Here is a 21,721-nt window from a genome sequence, read left to right as displayed (position 1 = left end):
TAAGGCCTTGAAGTAGAGCATAAGCTTATTTACTTGGTTCTAATTTTTAACTATGAATTCAGTGCTTTAAATATTCCTCGTAGAACCGCTTTCATATTCTCTCAGGGATTTTAATATGTTGTATCTTTATTCTTGTTCATTTATAAGAATTTCTTGATTTATTCTTTGGTTTATTTTTTCTTTGTTCAGTCTACATGGTTTATGTGGTTTCTAATATTTTTCTTGCTGTTGGATTCTAGCCTCATTCCATTATGATCTGATAGGATGCGTGGGACTATATCACATTTTTTTGTATTGGCTAAGATTTACTTTTTGGTCTAGAATATGATCTATTTTGGAAAAAGTTCCAAGTGCAGCTAAGAAGAAGGTAAATTTAGCTATTTTGGAGTGGAAGATTTTGTAGATGTCCCTTAGTTCCATTTTATTTATAATGTTGATTAAGTTGGAGATATCTTTATTTGATATTATGTTTTGGTGACCAGTTGGTGATGAGGGTGTTTTGAAATTACCCAGTATTATTGTGTTAGGGTCTGTGTCATGGAATTTAATGTCAAGGAATAATTTTTTTCCCATGTAATAGGGTGTGTCAACATTTGGGGCTTAAATATTTACCCTCATTATATGATCTTGTTGGATTGTACTCTTTCTAGAATATAGTGGCCTTTGTTTCAGTAATTTTTGCTTGAATTCTGCTTTGTTGGATAAGATAATACCTACTCCTTCTTGTTTTCTTGGACCATGCATGGAATATTTTTTCCATCCTTTTACCTTCAGCCTGTGGTTGTCTTTCCCTTAAGATGAGTCTCTTGTAATTTGTTGTATCTTGTTTTTTGATCCAGTCTGCTAATATGTGTCTTTTAGTTGGGACTCTGAGACTATTAACAATCAGCATTGGTCTGGATATGTGTTTGTGTTTTTCTGCTCGTTCGTTCATTCGTTCTTTTTTTCTTTCTTTCTTCCTTTCTTTCTTTTGGCTATATTTTATCCTGTTTTGAGCTCATTTAGTGGATTATTCTTCTGTTAACTTCCTCTGTTTATGGGCTTTGGGAATTCTTTTTCTATTCCTATGTGTGAAGTTTTTCTTTGAGTACTCCTTGTAGTGCTGGTTTGGTGCTCATAAATTCTTTTAGTTTATTCTTGTCATGGAATGTTTCTGTTTCCTCCCTTGAATTTGAAATTGAGCTTGGCTGAAAGTTGTTTTCTTTGGGGGCCCTCCTTGATTTTAGGATCTGAGCTGAGAAATCAGAAGTGAACCTTATTGGTTTGCCTCTACATGTAACCTTATGTTTCTCTCTTGTGTCCTTTCCTTATTTTTTATTTAGGCATTTTGATTATGATATGTCTTGGTGAGCTTTTCATTTGACTAGGTCTGTTTGGGGTCCTGTAAGCCTCTTTTTTTTTTTCTTTTTTTTTTATTGGTTGTTCAAAACATTACAAAACTCTTGACATATCATATTTCATACATTAGATTCAAGTGGGTTATGAACTCCCATTTTTACCCGAAATACAGATTGCAGAATCACATCGGTTACACATCCACATTTTACATAATGCCCTATTAGTAACTGTTGTATTCTACTACCTTTCCTATCCTCTACTATCCCCCCTCCCCTCCCCTCCCATCTTCTCTCTCTACCCCATCTACTGTAATTCATTTCTCTCCTTGTTTTTTTTTCCCCATTCCCCTCATAACCTCTTATATGTAATTTTGTATAACAATGAGGGTCTCCTTCCATTTCCATGCAATTTCCCTTTTCTCTACCTTTCCCTCCCACCTCATGTCTCTGTTTAATGTTAATCTTTTCCTCTTGCTCTTCCTCCCTGCTCTGTTCTTAGTTGCTCTCATTATATCAAAGAAGACATTTGGCATTTGTTTTTTAGGGATTGGCTAGCTTCACTTAGCATAATCTGCCCTAGTACCATCCATTTCCCTGCAAATTCCATGATTTTGTCATTTTTTAGTGCTGCGTAATACTCCATTGTGTATAAATGCCACTTTTTTTTATCCATTCATTTATTGAAGGGCATCTGGGTTGGTTCCACAGTCTAGCTATTGTGAATTGTGCTGCTATGAACATCGATGTAGCAGTATCCCTGTAGTACGCTCTTTTAAGGTCTTCAGGGAATAGTCCAAGAAGGGCAATAGCTGGGTCAAATGGTGGTTCCATTCCCAGCTTTCCCAGGAATCTCCATACTGCTTTCCAGATTGGTCGCACCAGTTTGCAGTCCCACCAGCAATGTACAAGTGTACCCTTTTCCCCACATCCTCGCCAGCACTTGTTGTTGTTTGACTTCCTAATGGCTGCCAATCTTACTGGAGTGAGATGGTATCTTAGGGTGGTTTTGATTTGCATTTCTCTGACTGCTAGAGATGGTGAGCATTTTTTCATGTACTTGTTGATTGATTGTATGTCCTCCTCTGAGAAGTGTCTGTTCAGGTCCTTGGCCCATTTGTTGATTGGGTTATTTGTTATCTTATTGTTTAATTTTTTGAGTTCTTTGTATACTCTGTATTTTGACTAAATGACTTAGTAGAGTTTAGCAGTTACCCCTATGAGAATACTTTTCTTAATTGACTCTTTTTTACCTCAGCTTAATTTGAAGAATCTTTTTGTAGGTACCGCATTTAAAATGCTCCCTCACATTCTCTACAAAGATAGAATAATGATGTCTATATTCATTTTATTATCTAAAGTGTAGACTTCTAGGTCTATTATGTATTTTGTGGGTTTTGGGGGGTTTTTCCTCCGTTTTAAGATATACTTAACTGACCAGTCTATGTGTCTATGTGTGTTTTCTTTTTTGTACATGTTTCTATGGAGAGTAGATTGTTTATTTTAAAACATGGGATGGGTGTAGCTGGGCACAGTGGCCCAAGCATATAATTCCAGCTACTAGAGTGTCTGAGGCAGGAGGAAAAAGTCAGTTCAGCCTGTGCCATTTGAAACTGTGTTTCAAAATTATGAAAGTGGCTGGGGATATAACCAAGTCATAGAGTACTTGCTTAAAATATGCAGAGGCCTACTAACACACACACACACACACAAAATGTTATGGTAAAGATTGGTTAAGATTGTGTAGTCAAGCTTTTTATTGCACAGTTAGTTGATTTAGAAGCAAAACAACCAGATTTTTTTTAATTGAAACAAGTAGGAAGTATTTAGGATATAACTCAAAGTCTTCTGAAATCAAACTAATCTAGTCACAAAACTAGGCCTAATGGAAAGTGGCAAATTAATAAGGAAGAAGTACACATAATTTTCAGCTGTTTTGTGGTGTCTCTGACTCAGTATCAGTCAACAGATGGTCAGCAAAAATTAATTAATTTGTTTTTTACTCTTTCAGGCATAAGATTCTAAATATGTTGACTAAGAATCCACCATTTACAAAGAACATGGAGTCTCCATTATGCAATGAAGCCCTGGTAGATCAACTTTGGAAACTTATGAATTCTGGTAAGAGAGCAGTGATTTTTAAAGAAATTTTTATTATTAGAGTATTTTCATTTTATAGCAGACTTGCAATTCAATAGCACTTAAGAACAGAAGATTTTAGTTTTTGCCTTTTTTTTTCAAGTAGAATATCACACTTTTACAGTGATGGGTATTATAATATTGGTTAAGAATATGCTCACTTTGCTCCCCACTGAGGTTAAGGAAATAAAAGATTAATTTATTTGAAAGTGTTTCAGATGATTAAAGGGCTATTAATATAACCCTACAAAGTGTTACATAATACTGAAAACTTAAACTTTCCACCTCTTTTCCATAGCCACTTAGTGGCCTTTCCCATAAGTAACCAATTTCTTATCCTTGCAGGGGCAGTCAGTGCATATAGAATCAGTCTCCATTTTTTAAAACTGCATATTGTTTTTGGTTTGCACCCTGGAGTTCATGGTATATTATAGTTTTAACTTAATTTATTTGAGTGAGGTCAAGAAGTAGGATAACACTGCTTAGGAGCACTATCTTTGAAACCAGTTTGCAGATAGTTGAGTCTTAGTTATTTTCTCACTGTGTAGCTTCTAAACTTTTTTCATTTATAAAATGCACATGATAATTATATCAACTCCTGTAAACTGAGAATTAAAATGAGTTAAGCACAGTATCTGGCTTATATTGAATACTTAAAAATGTTGTTAGACAAGTGTAATGATGATATTATCATTATGCTGCTTATATTTTAGATATTTGTAATTCCTTTTTTTCCTGTGCTGGGGATTGAACCCAGGGCCTTGTGAATGCTATGCAAATGCTCTACCACAGAACACACCCCAAACCTGTGTCTTTTTTAAGTCATTTTTATTTATTCAGGTTATTGTTCTTCTTCTATGGGTTTGTAAGTATTACATACATTTTACCAAATTTGCCTGATGTCTCTGATAGGTTGAAACTAACACTGGTTTTAGTATAAAGACTCAATCAAAGGATAGGTTGAAATGTGTTTTATTAGATATAAATAGTTGTTATATATAAAAGGTAGGAGAGCAGTAGGTATTTGTTTTAATACTTTAAATACTTTAAAACTTTGTTTCTGTGATAGGGTACATGAAGGATTATGGAGTGATGTTTGCTTGACAGTCTGTTGATGAAGAGAATCAGACAAGTTGGACAGAGAATGAATGAATGTGGTATAACTAATTACTGGTGAGGAAGAAGTAAAAGAATATTGAAAGCCAGAGGGAAAAAATTGTTTTTAGAATATTAGATTTTTTAGTTGATCTATAGTACTCATTTTGTAAGAATAAAGGTGTGATAATAAAATTTCTTTATTATTTATATCTCAGGTACTTCACATGACTGGAGATTGCGGTGTGGTGCTGTGGACTTGTATTTCACACTTTTTGGCCTCAGTAGACCTTCCTGTTTACCCTTACCAGAGCTTGGGTTGGTTCTTAATCTGAAGGAGAAAAAAGCTGTCTTGAATCCTACTATAATTCCAGAGGCTGTAGCAGGCAACCAAGAAGCTGCGAATAATCCAAGCAGTCATGCACAGCTAGTTGGATTTCAGAATCCTGTAAGAATCACAAGTATTACATACAGAAGATATAGTTTTATTATATAGAGCCATCTAGAGAAAAGAATTGCTTCTTGTGAACTGGTAAATTTTATAGCAACTAAAACAGTTCACAGTGCCATTTTAAAACCTGTAGCTAACGTTTGTTTAGCATTTTATCAGTCCATTTACTCTCTTTTGTGATGACATAATCATTTTAAAAAAATATTTGAGCATAGAATTTCTCCTCTGAGTAGTAGAAAATAAAAATGAACAGTTAATCTATTACATATTAATCTGTTTGAACCCAAAGGCCCTGTCTTTTTAAATTTTTGCTCTATGTAGTACCTAGCACAATTCTTAACATGGTAAGTGCCTGGCAAATGCTTGTTGAATGAAAATAAATAAATGAATGAATGATCAGGTAAATAAATAAGCTGCCGATTTGGGAGAAGACTGTCTTAAAAATTTTTATATATTTGTGTGTGTTTGCCTTTAGAAAAGCTTTTCTAACTGTATATCATACAATTGTCAGCCTTTTTGTAAAAGGACTTATAGGATACATATTAATTATTTGACTATAAACAAAGTTTTCCAGAAACACTTTTCTTACTGATGACAATGTCTGAAGTATTTCAAGCTTCATTTTTCACCAATATTTAGACCAGATTACTTGCATGGCAAAGCCCTACTGGTGTTTTAACATTTTGATACTCAGATTTTCTCTATGATACTAAGTAATTTTTAAACTTATTTACCTAAATTTTTTGAAATGTAACCACACTTATTTGTTGTAAATTTTACAAGTGTCTTAGAGTTTGATTTTAAAGAAGTAAGGCCAATTATTACATAGGAAAAACAAGTCTAAAAAAGGAGCTCTTTTAGATTTAGATATTTATAAACCTGTGGAAATAAATAGTTTATAGTTCTTGCCCATATGTTAATTGTGCACATTCACACTTTAGGATAAGTGAAGAAAGTGACACTAAAAGATACATTCTTTTGGAAAAGCTCTGGAAGTTCACTTAAATACTTATATTCTCACCCCAAAAGTAAAACACACAGAAAAAGGTTATATTTTTAAGCCCATTTTTTAGCCTTTGGGCATGCTCTAATCTGCATGGTTGTTATAGCTATTAGTTTTCAGCTATAATATGAGCTACTTGTCTTTACAAGTCTAATTTTGATCTTAAATATTGCCACAGGAAGATGATCACCTTGCCAAGGAAGCATCATGTAATGTATCAGCTCATCAGCAGGGAGTGAAGAGGAAGGCTGATACACCACTGGGGTCCCCACTAGAACCTGGTCAAATACTGGAGAAGAATGAGGATAGCAGTAAAGTCAAACTCAAAATCAGAGTAAGAAATACAGGTTCAACCTGTATTAACAGTGTAGGGTATTCACATTCTCATAAATCTTTTTGAATACTTGGAATGGTTTTTCCTTAACAGGAACATGTGGGACAGACTGAATCATAAAACAACCCAAATGTCCTTCCAAGTCATTTCATCCAATTATTTAACTTCTATTATCACATATTTCTTCTCTGTTTGGGGAAGGAACTATGTGTGCACGTTTCACCACAACTCACTACTTCTTCCCACAATATAGGAGTAGATTTTAGTTGCTATTACATTTCCAGTAATTTCTAAATCAGCTTCTTTTGGAGGCTGGACCACCTAATCCTTCCTTTCTCTTAATACTTTTTAAGGAAAAGAGACTGCTTTTCCTTTTAAGATTATAAGGGGTTATATTCTTATTGCCTCTGCCACTTTTTCTAAAAGATAAGATCTAAATATAAAGTGATGTAATGGCTTCTTTTTATTTTGTTTGTTTTGTGTGCCTATGTTTAGTTCTCAAATTCTCAAGATGAGGAGGAGATTGACATGGATACTGTTCATGATAGTCAGGCCTTCATCTCCCATCATCTGAACATGCTTGAAAGACCGTCAACTCCAGGTAAGATTAGTATTGTACTCTCACTTAGAAGGAGAAGTTCACATGATATCTCCATTTGAACGTTTGTTGCTTTATTTTCAAATGAAACCTATAAAATTGAAAAGGCAGCCAGTACAAAATATTAGATGATACCAGATTTTAAAACACATAAGCAAAATTAAAAAATTTTAAGTGTTTCTCTTGATTTAATTTTTTTAAAATATTGTGTGCTTTTGAACTTGTTTTTTGTAAAACCTGTTTATCAGATTCCTTACAATAGCTTTAATTTCTTTTCTTTTTTAAAAATATCTTTCTTTAGTTGTAGGCGCTTTATTTTATTTATTTTTATGTGGTGCTGAGGATCAAACTTGGTGTCTCACACATGTTAGGCGAGCACTCTACCACTGAGCCACAACCCCAGCCCAATAGCTTTAATTTCTTTAAGTAAATGTGCACATGTGTGGTAGACTCAGCTTTGAAATGAAAAATTAGGTCTCGTTGAGTTTTTAATAATGTAACTATATTTACGTTAATTTTTTAAAACTAAATCTAGTGCTGCCCATAACACTACTTTCTCTTTGTGCCTGCCTATTCCGTGTAATATATTCTAAACTTTTGCATGTATCTCTCAAAGCAAGTTTTCTTTTGGAAATACTACCCAAGACACTATTGAATTGATAATGCTTATAATTTGCCTTATTATTTCCCTGTTGGCAGATATTGAGGTTGTTTCTAGTCTTTATTGATTATAGACAATTCTGAACTCAATATCTTTACAAGAAAGCTTTTGATACTTTTACTTTTAAATTATGTTCTTAGTATATATTCCTGAAATATTATTGAAAAGAATATTAGCTATATTGTGAGATATTCATCTTAAGATTTTCATACAGCTTTTTTTTGTGAGGGGTGATTTCACTTCACTATGTAGCCCAGGCTGATTTTTAACTGCTGAGCTCAAGGGATCCCTTGAGGCTGAGCTCAGCCTCCCAAGTAGCTAACACTACAGGCTAGCTTTTTTATCTCTTGTTATTTGTTGTCATGGTGCTTCCCCCCCACCCCACCCCCTTTTTTTCAGTGCTGGAAATTGGACCTATTGCTTTGTGCATTCCCATGGTACTTTTTGAAGAGATTATATCAGTATATGTCATAAACATTTTTTTAATTTTTAAGGAATAATTAAGGCTTTTGATATGACTCGCGCATAAGTCATGAAATACAGTAATAGAACAAGTATCTGTGAAATTGATCATCACTTAACTTGTACAACATAGTGCACGTGTGGATGTTCCTGTAGACTTCTGTCCTAGTTCTATTCTGTTGTCTTTGCACCATAGTTAACTACTATCTTGAATTTTCTTTTTCTAAATTTAGTTTTTTTGCTTTTCTTGATAGTATACAGCACAGATGTGTTATTCTATGTTTACTTACTCTTATTGTTTGAATTTTTATGAAAATGGTATGATAATATGGCTTGCTTTTTTCACTCAACGTTGTTTCTAAAATTAATATGGATACATAAGGTATAATCTATTAATCTATATGTATCATTATCATGTCTGTCATAGCACTGTTTTATCATACTCAGTGTAATAAGTTAAAATTCTTATTTAGGAACTCTAAAATGATTAAATAAGGTTTAATGCTGGGTGTGGTGGTGCACATCTCTAATCCCAGCAATTTATTAAGACCTTGTCTCAAAAAATGAGAAGGGTTGGGGATATGGCTTAGTGGTTAAGCACCCCTGGGTTCAGTTGCCAGTACCAATAATAATAACTGTTATTATTCAGGTTTGCTTTTAATGCATTTTTCTATTATGAATATGACTATTCTTTTTCTTCTTTTTATGTCCTTCCTGAGTTGCTTCTTTTTTATGTTCTTCTTATTTGAAAATCCTAATACCCCATGTAGTTGTAGTTTATAATTTTTACATTTGAATGAGGTTTTTTTTTTTTTGTTTTTTTGGTTTTTTTTGGTACCGGGTATTAAACACAGGGGCACTGGACCACTGAGCCACATTCCCAGCCCTATTTTGTATATTATTTAGAGACAGAGTCTCACTGAGTTGCTTAGTGCCTAGCCTTAGCTGAGGCTGGCTTTGACCTTGAGATCCTCCTGCCTTAGCTTCTTGAGCTGCTGGGATTACAGGCATGCACCACCACACCCAGCTTGAGTGAGGTTTTTTTAATTTTACTTTTTTTAAGTTCTAAAGTCCCCACTATTCACCTTGATTTGCTTGTCTGTCTTTTTATTTATGGGACCTATATTATTTTATATGATCTGGTAATCTAAGATGAACTAAAGAATTTGAGAACTGGTTTCAGATAGAATATGAGCCTAGGATATAACTGGAAACTAATAGGTCCTGAATTCTTTTGGTTTTATAATTGTAAGAGATCTTAATAATAATAGTGACCTGTTTTGCTCACTTAAGTGGTAAACTTGAGCAGAGATATTTAAATGATTTGCCTGAACTGACACACACATGTAATGGCCAACTACATCCAAATCTTAGAACTTTTCCATATTATAGGTGAAGGAATTAACACACAAATAGATACTTGTTGATAAATTTGGTATCAGATACTGATTGTGTTACACCATTAAACCACTATCTGCTTTTTGTTTGTTTTTGTTTTGGCACTGGAGATTGAACCCAGAAGTGCTTTACCACTGAGCTACATCCCCATCCCTTTTTATTTTTTATTTTTTTGAGATAGGGTCTCACCAAGTTGCTTATGGCCTTACTAAGTGGCTGAGGCTGGCTTCAAACCTGGAATCCTCCTGCTTCAGCTTCCCCAGCTACTGGGATTGGGATTACAGATGTGAGCAGCCATGCCTCATTCACTTCCCTTCTTAAATGTCTTCTGTAATTCCTAAATCATTTTGATCTATTTTAAAATAAATTTTATACTGTAATTTATTAGTGGATTTTTTGGAGAGTGGGCACATTTTATTATGTGCAAAGTTCCATGTAAAAAAATTTATGAAATGGTTTCTGTGATAGAATATAGAATCTAATTTATATGTTTACCAAGTCATTCCACCATATTGTCTCTCTTCAATGTGTATTATTTTCAGATTTAAACTTACAGGACCTGTGACAAAGGATTAAATTAAATGGGATTGTTAGTAGTTTTTAAAGGATATTCTTTTTATTATCAGAATTTTACTGTGGTTCCACTGCCTCTAGTTTTAAGGGTAACTTATAAAAACCCATCAGGCTTTTTTCAGCTTTTAGGAAACAAGGAAGTAAATCCATCCTTTTCCTCTTGTTTGGCATTTTAGGACTTTCCAAATATCGACCAGCTAGCTCTCGATCTGCTTTAATACCTCAGCATTCATCAGGTTGTGATAGCACAACTACCACAAAACCCCCATGGAGTATGGAACTTACACGTAAGGGAACAGGTAAAAATCAATCGACTAATTTCCTTTTTTTTTTTCCCCTCAAGAACAAATCTGTAAAACTACATAGAGTTACTTTAATAACTTGGAAAAATACTTTAAAAATGTAGATCTTAGGAGTTGCTTTCCTTACAGTACATTTGACTTTATTTAACTTTAAAGACTTTTAAATTAGACTTTTTTCTGTTTCAAAAGAAATGGACTTTTGTTACAGGAAACTTGAAAATAACAGAAAAATAAATGAAAATAAAAATCATTCCACCTGATACCATTACATATACCCTTTGAATTAATATTTTACTCTTATAGTACATTTTCTAATTATTATGACAAATACTAACTTAAGTAGAAACCATCAAATCTGTATCATTATAACTTTATAAAATATGAAAATCATCTGCTTATTCCCTCCATAAACCCAGTGTTCATGATTGGTGATTCATTTATGAAGACTTGATGATTTACCTAGAAAATTCAAATGTTATATCTTTTAAGTTATTGTATACTAATTAGGTTTAAGTTTATGAAAGGTAATTCAATACAGATGTGCTTGTTACCTTTTCCATAGTTTTACATATTTTTCTGTTTATTCTGTTCTTATGTTACTTACTAAGAGATTAAAATCCAAATAAAGAGTAATAAACTTTAGATGCTGATGAGCTACCATGAAATAAAGATTCATCAGTCTTCAAGTTTTCAAGAAACAGGGAGTGAAAAACAAGATATGTAACCAAAATTATTTCCCAGTATAAGCAATAGAGTACTGTTTATTCATTTGAAGAGCTTAGGGGTCACTGTGACTAAAAGGCGAGTTCAAATAAAAGTGACACATCAAAATATTTTGGTGTTGAGACCCCAGACTATTGCACTTTGGTGCTTATTCTGATGAATGAATTTTCACATTTCTCATTTCTTGGCCTCTGCTGATTTTGTGTTCTGGGTTTGTTTTTTGTTTTGTTTTGTTTTTTCTTTTTGTTGTTATTGTTTTGTGGGGTTTTGTTTGTTTTTTCTTTTGGTACTAGAGGGGGAACCTGGATCCTGACACATTCTAGACAAGCAAAGCACTCAACCACTCAGGGCTTTGTATTATCTTGGTTTTAGTTTTGGTATAGTTTTGCCTTATCATCAGTGTATTTTTTAAACTTTTACTGGACATGAATAATTTTCTACTTTTTTAAAAAAAAATTACAAAGCATATGGGATTAAAACTTATTGATATAGTTTATGGTGCTTCTGCCTGCCTTCTTTGCCTATGAAAAAATAAGTTCTGTCTGAATTTCTAAGAGTCAAATCAGTTTCTAGTCCAAAAAGAAGTTCAGTACATTGTTTGGATTTTCTTAATGATGTGGCCCACAAACTTGTGTAGAAGCAAACTTTAATACATTTTTATGTCCACTAGTGTGCTTTGTATCATTGTTCCATATTGCTTTTAAAAATCCCCCTACCCCCAATCTTTGTTGTGTTCTCATTGCGTCACATGAGAAGCCTGGGGAGAGACAGATACAGGCTAGTGGTGGAAAATAATAAAGTGTTAAAATTTTAGCTTTGATTGGTATCCATGTAGAACTATTTTATATCATAAGGCAAAATATATGGCAGTTATGTAGACTGATCTATTAAACTTTAATTTTAAATATACTCTTTGATATGCCTTTATAATTTCCTTTAATTATATTTGGACTATTCAGTACCCTAAAACCATTAAGCATCTCTTAAAACTCAACAGCAATATTTAGATTTTAGAAAACATGCATTTTACAAAGGGTAGTGTTCCAAAAGTTTGTTTTTAAAAATTTTTTTTTAGTTTTCGATGGACCTTTATTTATTTTTTATTTATATATGGTGCTGAGAATCAAACCCAGTGCCTCACACACGTGAGGCAAGCACTCTTCCACTGAACCACAACCCCAGCCCCAAAAGTTTGTTTTTATGTGTATTGATTTTAGAATTTTGAATGCAGTTTTTCCATAAATACTTTGTTGATAATATTGGATATTGTAATTTTCCCAAACTAGCCTACCAAGAGCCCTTTGAACACATACCACAGATGGAGAATAGAAGTATCAAATCTAGCCATTATGTATAACAAAGTTTCTGTGAGAGCAGGCCACTCAGCTTCATCTTTGGGAGGTCAGAAGCACAACTTCAGCCTAACCTAAATAAAGTCATGTGAAATTCTTTGTAAAAAAGGAATGTATTCTCTTCCTGTCTCTCAGTAACAGCTGGGGATCTTCTGAGATTGAAAGTCATGTGAGAGGCTCCTGAGAGAAAGGTAGAGCAGCAGTAAGGTGATCTCTCTTCAGTCTTTGGAATCTAGATGAAGGACACATGGGTTTGGGGAGGCACGTTCTGCTCATCCAGGTGAAATGTCTTTTATTCAGTCTGGGTAATTCTTACAAAAATTTTTTAATGGGTTGACTAAAAATGAAGAGATCACACATAATCTAGATTTTTCTTGAAGATTTAACTGAGAGGACTTCATAAGGAGGGTATGTACGTTCCAGTTCAAACTTTTCTTGTGCTGTACCCTATAGTGTGCTTATTTATACTTTTCCTTGGGTTTAAAGCTTTTTTGTTTGGGTCCCTGCCTCCTTTGTTCCGGTGCTGAGATAAGTCTCAGATTTCTTAAGCTTAGGACCAGGGAACCAAATTGGAATTAAGAACTAAAATGTGTTGCAGAGTTCATCTAGAAGACAGAGAAAAGGAATGAGGATTTAGGTAAAAGAGGAAATGGAAGCTGTTTAGTAGAGGACAGTAATGGTTTTACTTTCTAAACCTCACCCTATATGTCTCACATATACACAATTTTCCCTTTCCTTGTATATGATAAAAGGGCACTTTTAGGGTGTAATCAGTCATATGTGGGTAGTAGGTTGAGCCATTAGGGTAAGAAAGGAAAAGTGGCAAGTTTGTTTTCCTTCGTTACCTGAGTGTTCCTTTCCCTTTGCTGAGGTAAGGGAGGGAATGTGCAGAAAGGGCTAAATGGTCCTCTTGGTGATAGGCTGAACATACTGAAGCCCCTCCCTTCCAACTACTGCAGCTTTCTCTCCACCACTGTAAAGGCTTAAGGTGACAGAGCTATCTCCAGGTTGCTACAGTGTTACAGTGATTAACAGGAGAGGAAGGTGAGGGGAACAAGGTGCATTGGGAATTCCTAGTAGTTTCTGTGGGGAAGAGAAGGCAAGTTCCTGCAGCTGCTTAACTTTGGCCACTATGTTATGCAATTCTTCTTGTGCAAATCAAAAGAACATATTTCTAGTGCTTGATTTTTTTAAGTTAAAGCTTTTTTTTTTTTTTTTAAGTTTGGAAACTTTCCTTATAGGTCTTTCTTTGGTACTAAATATGAGAAACAGACTTTGATCTTTTTTTTTTTTTAATTTTTTTAGTTGTAGATGGACACAGTATCTTGATTTATTTATTTTTATATGGTGCTGAGGATCGAACCCAGTTCCTCATGCATGAGAAGCTGTGCTCTACCACTGAGCTACAGCCCCAGCCATAGACTTTGATCTTTTTATCCTTAAATCATCATGGTATAATTCAACACTTTATTTTTATATTGCTTTAAAGCATTGAGGAAAAAAAAAAAAACTACTTCATACCTTTCCTAATAGAACCTACAGGTTTTTGATTAAATCCAAACACTTAATATGAACAAATTTAATAGATTAATTAGCAGATTATTCACTGTTTCTCAGCAGCAGTTTTATCAAGTGAACTAAAAACCTATATTAAACTTATAGGAAGTGCCTCTTTCTGTTTGTTTTGCATTTGTTAAATTTGCTGCAATAACCTTTATTCATGGTGTATTTTATTTGGTCTTCGGGAAAAACAAAACTCTGAATATGTCTTTTGTTTTCTATTTATACTATGAAATAGGAAAATTGTAGTATTTTGAATTATGTGTATTATTTTCTTCTGATTTATCTGGTATCTTAAATAGAAATACATATTTTAGGTCACTAAAATGGTTTTCATTAGCTTAAAAAGGAGTGACGCTTAAATGTGGGTGGGCCTCAAGTTTTTAAGCATTTTATAAACCTCTAAAATTGTGTGTCAGTTTGTGTCCAGGAAATGATTAATACATGCATATTCATGAAAGTCCTTGAGTAACCTCATTATATTATTGTGAAAGTAAATTCATGTGTACTTAATCTGAATATTAATGTGATCTACATGAGAAGGAAATTGTATTTCTTATCACTTTGGATTAGACCTGGTAAAGTTTTTCAGGAAGGATAGAGAAAAAGCAAATAAGAAATATGCATTGTTTATAACAAATGGAAAAACGTAAGAGCTAAGAGCTAACATTTTTTTGTGGTGATAGTATAATGTGGGCAGATGTTTTGCTATTAAAAACAATTTCTCTGTGTTCATGTGTTTGCACATATTCATGAACATATTAGTGGTATAAGTTTCTAGAAATGAACTTTACTATATCAAAGATATGGCCACTTAACATTTTCATATATATTGCTAAATTACCCTAATTACTTCTTAAGAAACAATTTATTATGGAAAACAACAAAGTAGACTAGTACAATGAACTTCATTTTCATTTATCTTTTAACTTAGTTTTGACAATGATCAGTTCATGGTCAGTCTCATTTAATCTGTACTCTTACTCATTTCTACCCTTCTGAATTAGTTTGAAGTAAATCTTGTCATTCCATCCACAATTTAATATGTATCTAAAAGATAAAAATTTTAAAGTTTATAAGCACAGTAAAATTATTATACCTAAAAATTAGTATTTTTATACTATTAAATATCTAATTTGCTTCAATTTTAATTGATTCATAGATACACTTATTTGTTTTTGGTTTGTTTTTGGTGCTTTTTTGTTGCTGGGGACTGAACCATGGGCCTTGTGCCTGCCTGCAACGCAAGCATTCTACCAACTGAGCTATATCCCCAGCCCATTATTTTGGCTTTGTTTTAACAATTCATTTGTTTATATCAGTGTCCATGTAAGGTCCACATTTCAATTTGCTAATATATCCTTTTTATTCTAAAATTTCCCATCCCTCTCTCCAGTCCCCTGCCCCCCACCGCAGCTTATAGTGTTTTTGTTAAAGAAACCAGGCTTTTGATCTGTATTTTTTTAAGTCTGTATTTTGCTATTTGTATAAATATTAGAAGTCTCTATAGTACTAGTAGTTGTACTGGAGCGTAATTGGATTCATGTTTACAGGTGATGGTGTGTTCTTCACCTGGAAGCATACAGTGTCAGGTCAATTCCTTTTTGTGAGGTTAACCACAGTAAATATTCAAGGTTGTAGATTCATTAGGTTCCTGAGGGTTGCAAGATGGTGATATTCTAATTCATCTTCTATTTTTATTTATAAGCTGGATTGTTTCTATAAAGTAAAATTCTTGTTCATCTGCTACTTTTAAAAAAACAAGCCCATTTTTTTATTGATTCATTTTAGTTATACATAACATTACATTTCATTTTGAGATAATTTATAAAAGGATAGAATGTAATTTGCTCTAATTCAGTCCCCAGTATTTCCCCTTTCCCTCCCCAAGAGCATCTTTTAAAAAAAAAAAAATGATATGTTATACATACATGGAGTATAACTTCTCATTCTTCTGGTTGTACACGATGTAGAATTTCATTGGTTGTGTAAACATATATGCATATAGAATAGTAATGTCTGATTCATTCTACTATTTTTCCTGTTCCCATTCTCCCTCCCTTGCCTTCATTCCCCTTTGTCTAATCCAAAGTCCTTCTATTCTTCCCTACCACCATGTCCCTATTGTGAATTAGCATCCACATGTCAGAGAAAACATTCAGCCTTTGGTTTTTGGGGGATTGGTTGATTTTACTTAGCATGATATTCTCCAGTTCCATCCATTTATCAACAAATGCCATAAAGAAGAATGAAATTACGAGTAATACATATATATGTCACATGGTATATACATACCACATTTTCTTTATCTACTCATCTGCTACTTCTATAAAGCTAAATTCTTCCTCATTTGTACAGAATGATATAAATCATTTAGAAAAGTCAAAATAAATATTTGATTCTATTTATTCAATAATTTTTAAAATAACAAACTTATTACATTTAAAAATAATGAGTTGGTTGACTAGCATCCTTCAGTGAGACACTTGAGTCTGTTATAATCATTATCTTTATCAGTATTCAAATTGTCTTTGGACATTAATGCCCTCTTAAGCTGACTCCTGAATCTGTTTGGCAAGACTTTTAACTTCCTTCTTACATGATATTTCAGGTTATCTTGTAAATAAATATTCTTCCTCGGACCTGTAATCAGATTTCTCCTAGGACCTTGGTTCCTAATACCTGTATTCTTAACTTGTATTCTAATCCATTCTTTAAATTAATATTTTTAGTTATCAATGGACTTTTATTTATTTTTATGTGGTGCTGAGAATCGAACCCAGTGCCTCCCACATAGTAGGCAAGTGCTCTGCCACTGAGCCACAGCCCCAGCTCTAATCCATTTTTTAAATAGACCCCATGTAAATCAAATGAAGTGCAAGATTTGTGATCAGTGTAACCTTAGTGTAAACTTTAGGACCTGCAGACAAAAGATTGGAATCACTTTCAAAGTGGTTCTAAATATTCCTTAGAAAAGAGTACACCACAAACACTCAGTTGTTCATTTGGTACTTGCCTCTGCTGGGAACTACAGGTTCCAGTATAATTATTGGCTTTTCTGCAATCCAAGTAGCTTGGCAGGTACTTAGGATTAGATGAAGAAACTTTTTTTCAAGCCAGAAAAGGACCTCAGTCTCCCAGGAGTGCAGACAGCAAATTAGAAAGTTGCAGAAGTCTGTTATGTAGAATAACTAAATGATGAGCTGGGAGCTAAATCGTTTGAGGCTTTCAAGTCTGTTATTACTTCTTGTTGCCTACTTTTGCATTCTGTTAGGCATGGAGCTGTTTTCCTGTATTAATAGCTTTGGGAGGATACCCATCTAATTCATTTGAAACTGAAATTAAGATCACATTTTAGTACATTTGATTCAGATGATCTCAATTATTTTTTTTTTCTAGAGAATATCTAGGTACTAGTTATTACAGAAGATTCAGATATTACAAACTTGCTTCTCCATAGAAAGAATTATTTAGCTTTTCCAGAAGTAATGGTGTTAGCTTTCCAAAAAGAAATTATAATCTATAATAGTTTTTGTACTTTATCCCTCTCCCATCAAAACTATTGAACCTCAAATTATGTAAGGACTAAGTTCAGCTGACATCCTATTTGAAAAGAAACCCTATATAATTTTGTTATTAATTCATTAATTTGTTTAGCAAGCTTTATCAAGAGTGGGGTCAGGTAGGGGATGTCAGATACTGTGTGTACACTGGGACACAGAGGAAAAAGACCTACTCCTTGTCCTCAAGAAATTTTCAGGCTAATAGAAGAGACTAATAGGTAAAAAGAAACATTCTAGTCTGTCTGCGTGCAGGGTGCGCCCATAGCGTAAAGGGTTAAGAGGAGACTTTAGAATCAGGCTTTTTGGGTTTGTAGCTCAGATCTGTCAGTACCACCTTGGGCAAATTACTTAATCTCACTGCCTTATTTTCCTTGTCTGTATTATACTGTGGGAACTGAAACAACTAATTCCTTATTGACATTGGGGAAACATCCCAAAGAAACATTTGAATTTATTTTTAAACGATTAAAGAGACTAAAGTGGTCCTCTAAACCCTCCTTTAGGTTACATCTTTACTATTACTTTTTGGGGAACTTTGTCTTTCTAGTTCTGCCTCCAAAATACTTTAAGTCCCCTACTGGGCTCCTGTATCTTTAAGTCCTGTGTACTTACTTTCTTTTTTCTTTTCTGATTTGTAAGCTGCAGAAGAGCTAAGATCCATCCAATTTATCATTGTTTTTTCTAGTTCCCCTATAGTTTCTGATATTTGTTAAATGAGTATGTGAGCCAGATAATAAAAAGGGGAGGTTATTCCAAGCACAAGGAAATAATATTTACAAATATTCTCTTTTGCCTAGAGGAAGAGTGGAAGATAAGACTGGAAAGGTAACTTCAGGACACATTGTGAATTGTCAGTAAAATTAGTGCTATGGTATAGTTTTTAGAAAACGTTCTACTCTGTTGAAAATTACAGTTTTGGAGCTGGTTTGGATCAGAATTTGTGCTGAGAAATTACTTTTTAAAATATAAACAGAAAAAAAATATATAAACAGTTACCTTGAAGCTTATTTTAGCTTGAATGTTTTTTTTCTTTGTTAATTTGGGTGGTGGTGGGGGAGACTTCTACACTGAAGTCCCAAGCTTATATATTATCAGTAGAACCAACTGACCTTTTAAGTATATATCATGGTCAGCTTTGTTTTTAGGAAGATTATTATAGAATAGGGTTTGCCAGCCTGGACATCATTGATACTTTAGGCATAATAATTCTTTGTTGTGAGGTAAGGGGTTGTAGATTGTACGTTTGGCAGTATCCCTGTTCTCTGCCCATACAATGCCAAGTTACATTTCCTATCCCCTACCAGTTGAAAAAAACAAAAAAAAATGTCTCCAGATATTGCCAAATAACCTACTGTGCAACTGTATAAAGTATAGTTAGGGTATACTTCAGGCAGAGGAATCAGTTAATATGAAACTATTGGTGTAATCCAGATGAGATGAAGAGGTATGAATTAATACAGTTGCAGACAGGATTAGGGTGGGGACTGATTTAAGAGAGGCTGTGAGAAAATTAACAAGATTTGGTGACCAGTTAGATCTGGAGGAGATGAGATCTGAGATGAATCTCAGACTTTTTCCTTAGTTGGCTTCATCTAAAGCAATGCCGTTAACCTGAAGTAACATAAGAGGTAATTGTTTTTTAAAGCATGGTCAAAGGACAAGAGGAAAATTCTTTTACTCAAGTCTCGGAACTACTATTATAGAGTCCTAGGTTGGTAGATTGTTAGAACTGGAGAGAATATTCTATTTAGATTTTTAGATGAGGGACTTAGTGCTCTAAGAGATAAAGTACACTAAAGACTAGCAGGACAACCTAGTTTAGAGCAAGAATCTCCCAATTCTTGACCCTTTCTTTTTCAATGACACTATGCCTTTTCTGGGTTTCTAAAACTTGTGTATATGAATCCTCTCAGAGAGTTTACTTTTTCCCATCTATTCCCAGAAATTGTATTAAGGGACCATAAGAATGTTCAGTTTTCACTAAAATATCATTGTCAGTAACTAACACGTTTGTGAGTGAATAGTTCTTTAAATGGCACTAATCAAATACTGCCATTTCTACATATAATACATAAGGCAGAACTGTATTGGAAGTAGTTATATTTTCATTGACTAATGTAGATCTTAATCTGTAACAAACCATGTAATACTTAAAAATATTGAAAGGTAATTTGGTCATCTTTTAATATATGCATTGGTATGTATCATAAGAAACTAAAACATTCAACTTCATGGCCAAAAATACTAAAAACTTTGTATAACTGGTTGGATATCTTATTGAGTATTCCTTATTCCTGATGGAAGTGATAAGTACTTAGGAATCTCCCTTTCCATAATACTGTCATCAGCTTCCTCTTACTTTAGTTTTGTCTTCCTTGGTATCAACAGGAATTCATTTGGTTATTTTTAATCTTAAAGGTAAAGAACAATCGCCTTTGGAGATGAGTATGCATCCAGTGGCAACAGCTCCACTCTCAGTATTTACTAAGGAATCTACATCCTCCAAACACAGTGACCACCATCACCATGAGCATAAGAAAAAGAAGAAGAAGCACAAACATAAACATAAACACAAGCATAAGCACGACAGCAAAGAAAAGGACAAGGATCCTTTCACTTACTCCAGCCCTGCCAGTGGCAGGTCTGCTCGTTCTCCTCTCTTTCAGACTGAAAAAGGGACAAAGAGCCCTTTCCCTCTGTGTCCAGAAGAATGTATATAACTAAAGCTTTATCCTCTGTAGAGAATGATAAAAGGCAGGAAAGGATTTGCTTTTCTTACATAAATTCAGAATCCATTTAAGTCCTAGACATTTGATTTATATTATTTATACAATTGAGATTTAATTAGGAAGATGTGTTTTATGGTTCTGGATAAACTATTTCATCGCCTGTTTCCTACTTAAAACACTCGCCTGTTTCCTACTTAAAACACACAGACACACAAAGAAAACTTCTTTTACAAAAGCCCTGGTGTCCATTGGGCAGTCCCCATTCACATCATGATCTCCATGTGTACTGCCAAAACCAATTATGTTTGAAAGCCTTTGATGGATGTTATGGGGCAGAGTTACGGTTTAAACAGAAGCAACTGCCAAATTTGTGGTGTAACCACTATTTCCAGTGAAATATTGTATAACGCCATTTGAAACTACTGAAAAGACAGAGGCTTTTCTATAGGAGTCTTCCCTCTTGCACTATTTTTTGTGTTAACAGTAGAAACTAAGCAATGTAATTTATGAACAAAGAATATGTTGTGTTTCCTTTTATCCTGAAATACTACAATTTTTGGAAGAAGTTCTTTTTAGCAAAAATTGGAATAACTATCTTTGATAGCACATTTGGTGATTATGATGTTGGAATTTAACAGAGATACCAAATCCACAGTTGTTCTCAAATCAAGATGCTTAAATTATAAGTTTTGTTTTGTCTTCCATTAAGTATAAGTGAATAGGTTCATATGTAAAATGTTTTGTTAGATGTGGACAAATTACACACCCAACATGTATTCTTTTTAAAATCATATACCACAACGTATGACCTTAAGGTGAGTTTATTTGTTTATTAATTTGGATGAAGACAGTTCAGTACTCATGTGAGTGTAACAAACATTTGCAAACATGTGAAACGTTTTGGTTTCATGGTTTAGTAATCTGTGTGGTTTTGTGTTTTTATTTTTTCTTCTAGATTTACCACGTGTTTTATTGTTTGTTTAAGAATGCTTTTTATATCTTCAATTTTTATCATTTCCCATGTCATTAAAAAGTTTGACAAGATACTTGTTCCCTGAACAGATATTTCAAAAGGGATCCAATATTGTTAAACTTTTAAGTATACTTTTAGTTGTATTTAACTTGTTTAATAAATAACTTTTTAAATTGACCATTCTGCCTTTGTATCTTTCTATGTTGTTTGTTTCCTTTTTTATTGTGTATATATAATAAACTTATCCACATGGTTTGCAGAGCACTTTGCAAATAGGTGAATTTGAGTTGGCCTCAATAGCAAGGATCATTTAGTGGGTAAAGGTGAGGCAAAAGTGTCTCAGCAGAAGAAACAGTATCTTCAAAGGCATGAGCAAAGTAAGGACATATTTGGGAATTAGAAAGCACAGATGGCTTGGAATGTGAATGCAAAGGAATATATTCAGATGTTGAAGTGCTTAAATGATAGGTA

At 33.7% G+C, this 21,721-nt stretch overlaps 1 protein-coding gene across 3 annotated transcripts in view; it reads left to right on the top strand.

The window, feature by feature from the left end:
• Positions 1-21,427, top strand: part of Taf2 (TATA-box binding protein associated factor 2) — a 74,356-nt gene extending 52,929 nt beyond the window's left edge. For 2 of the 3 annotated variants that reach the window (XM_058585702.1, XM_046464731.2), the window contains exons 22-27: positions 3,346-3,455; positions 4,787-5,016; positions 6,201-6,356; positions 6,852-6,957; positions 10,225-10,347; positions 19,967-21,427. In XM_058585702.1, the coding sequence (XP_058441685.1) occupies positions 3,346-3,455; positions 4,787-5,016; positions 6,201-6,356; positions 6,852-6,957; positions 10,225-10,347; positions 19,967-20,268 (1,027 nt within the window). In that variant the 3' untranslated portion in view covers positions 20,269-21,427. The remainder of the gene's footprint in view (positions 1-3,345; positions 3,456-4,786; positions 5,017-6,200; positions 6,357-6,851; positions 6,958-10,224; positions 10,348-19,966) is intronic. The other variant, XM_058585703.1, reaches the window with a different exon arrangement.
• The last annotated feature ends 294 nt before the right edge of the window (positions 21,428-21,721 follow it).

The sequence above is a fragment of the Marmota monax genome, unplaced genomic scaffold (assembly GCF_021218885.2).
Source record: "Marmota monax isolate L192 unplaced genomic scaffold, Marmota_monax_Labrador192_F-V1.1 WCK01_AAM20220418_F8-fsc00003, whole genome shotgun sequence".
Taxonomy (NCBI): Eukaryota; Metazoa; Chordata; class Mammalia; order Rodentia; family Sciuridae; genus Marmota; species Marmota monax.
The sequence above is the reverse complement of the archived record's forward strand: the minus strand, read 5'-3'. Positions and strand labels throughout refer to the sequence as shown.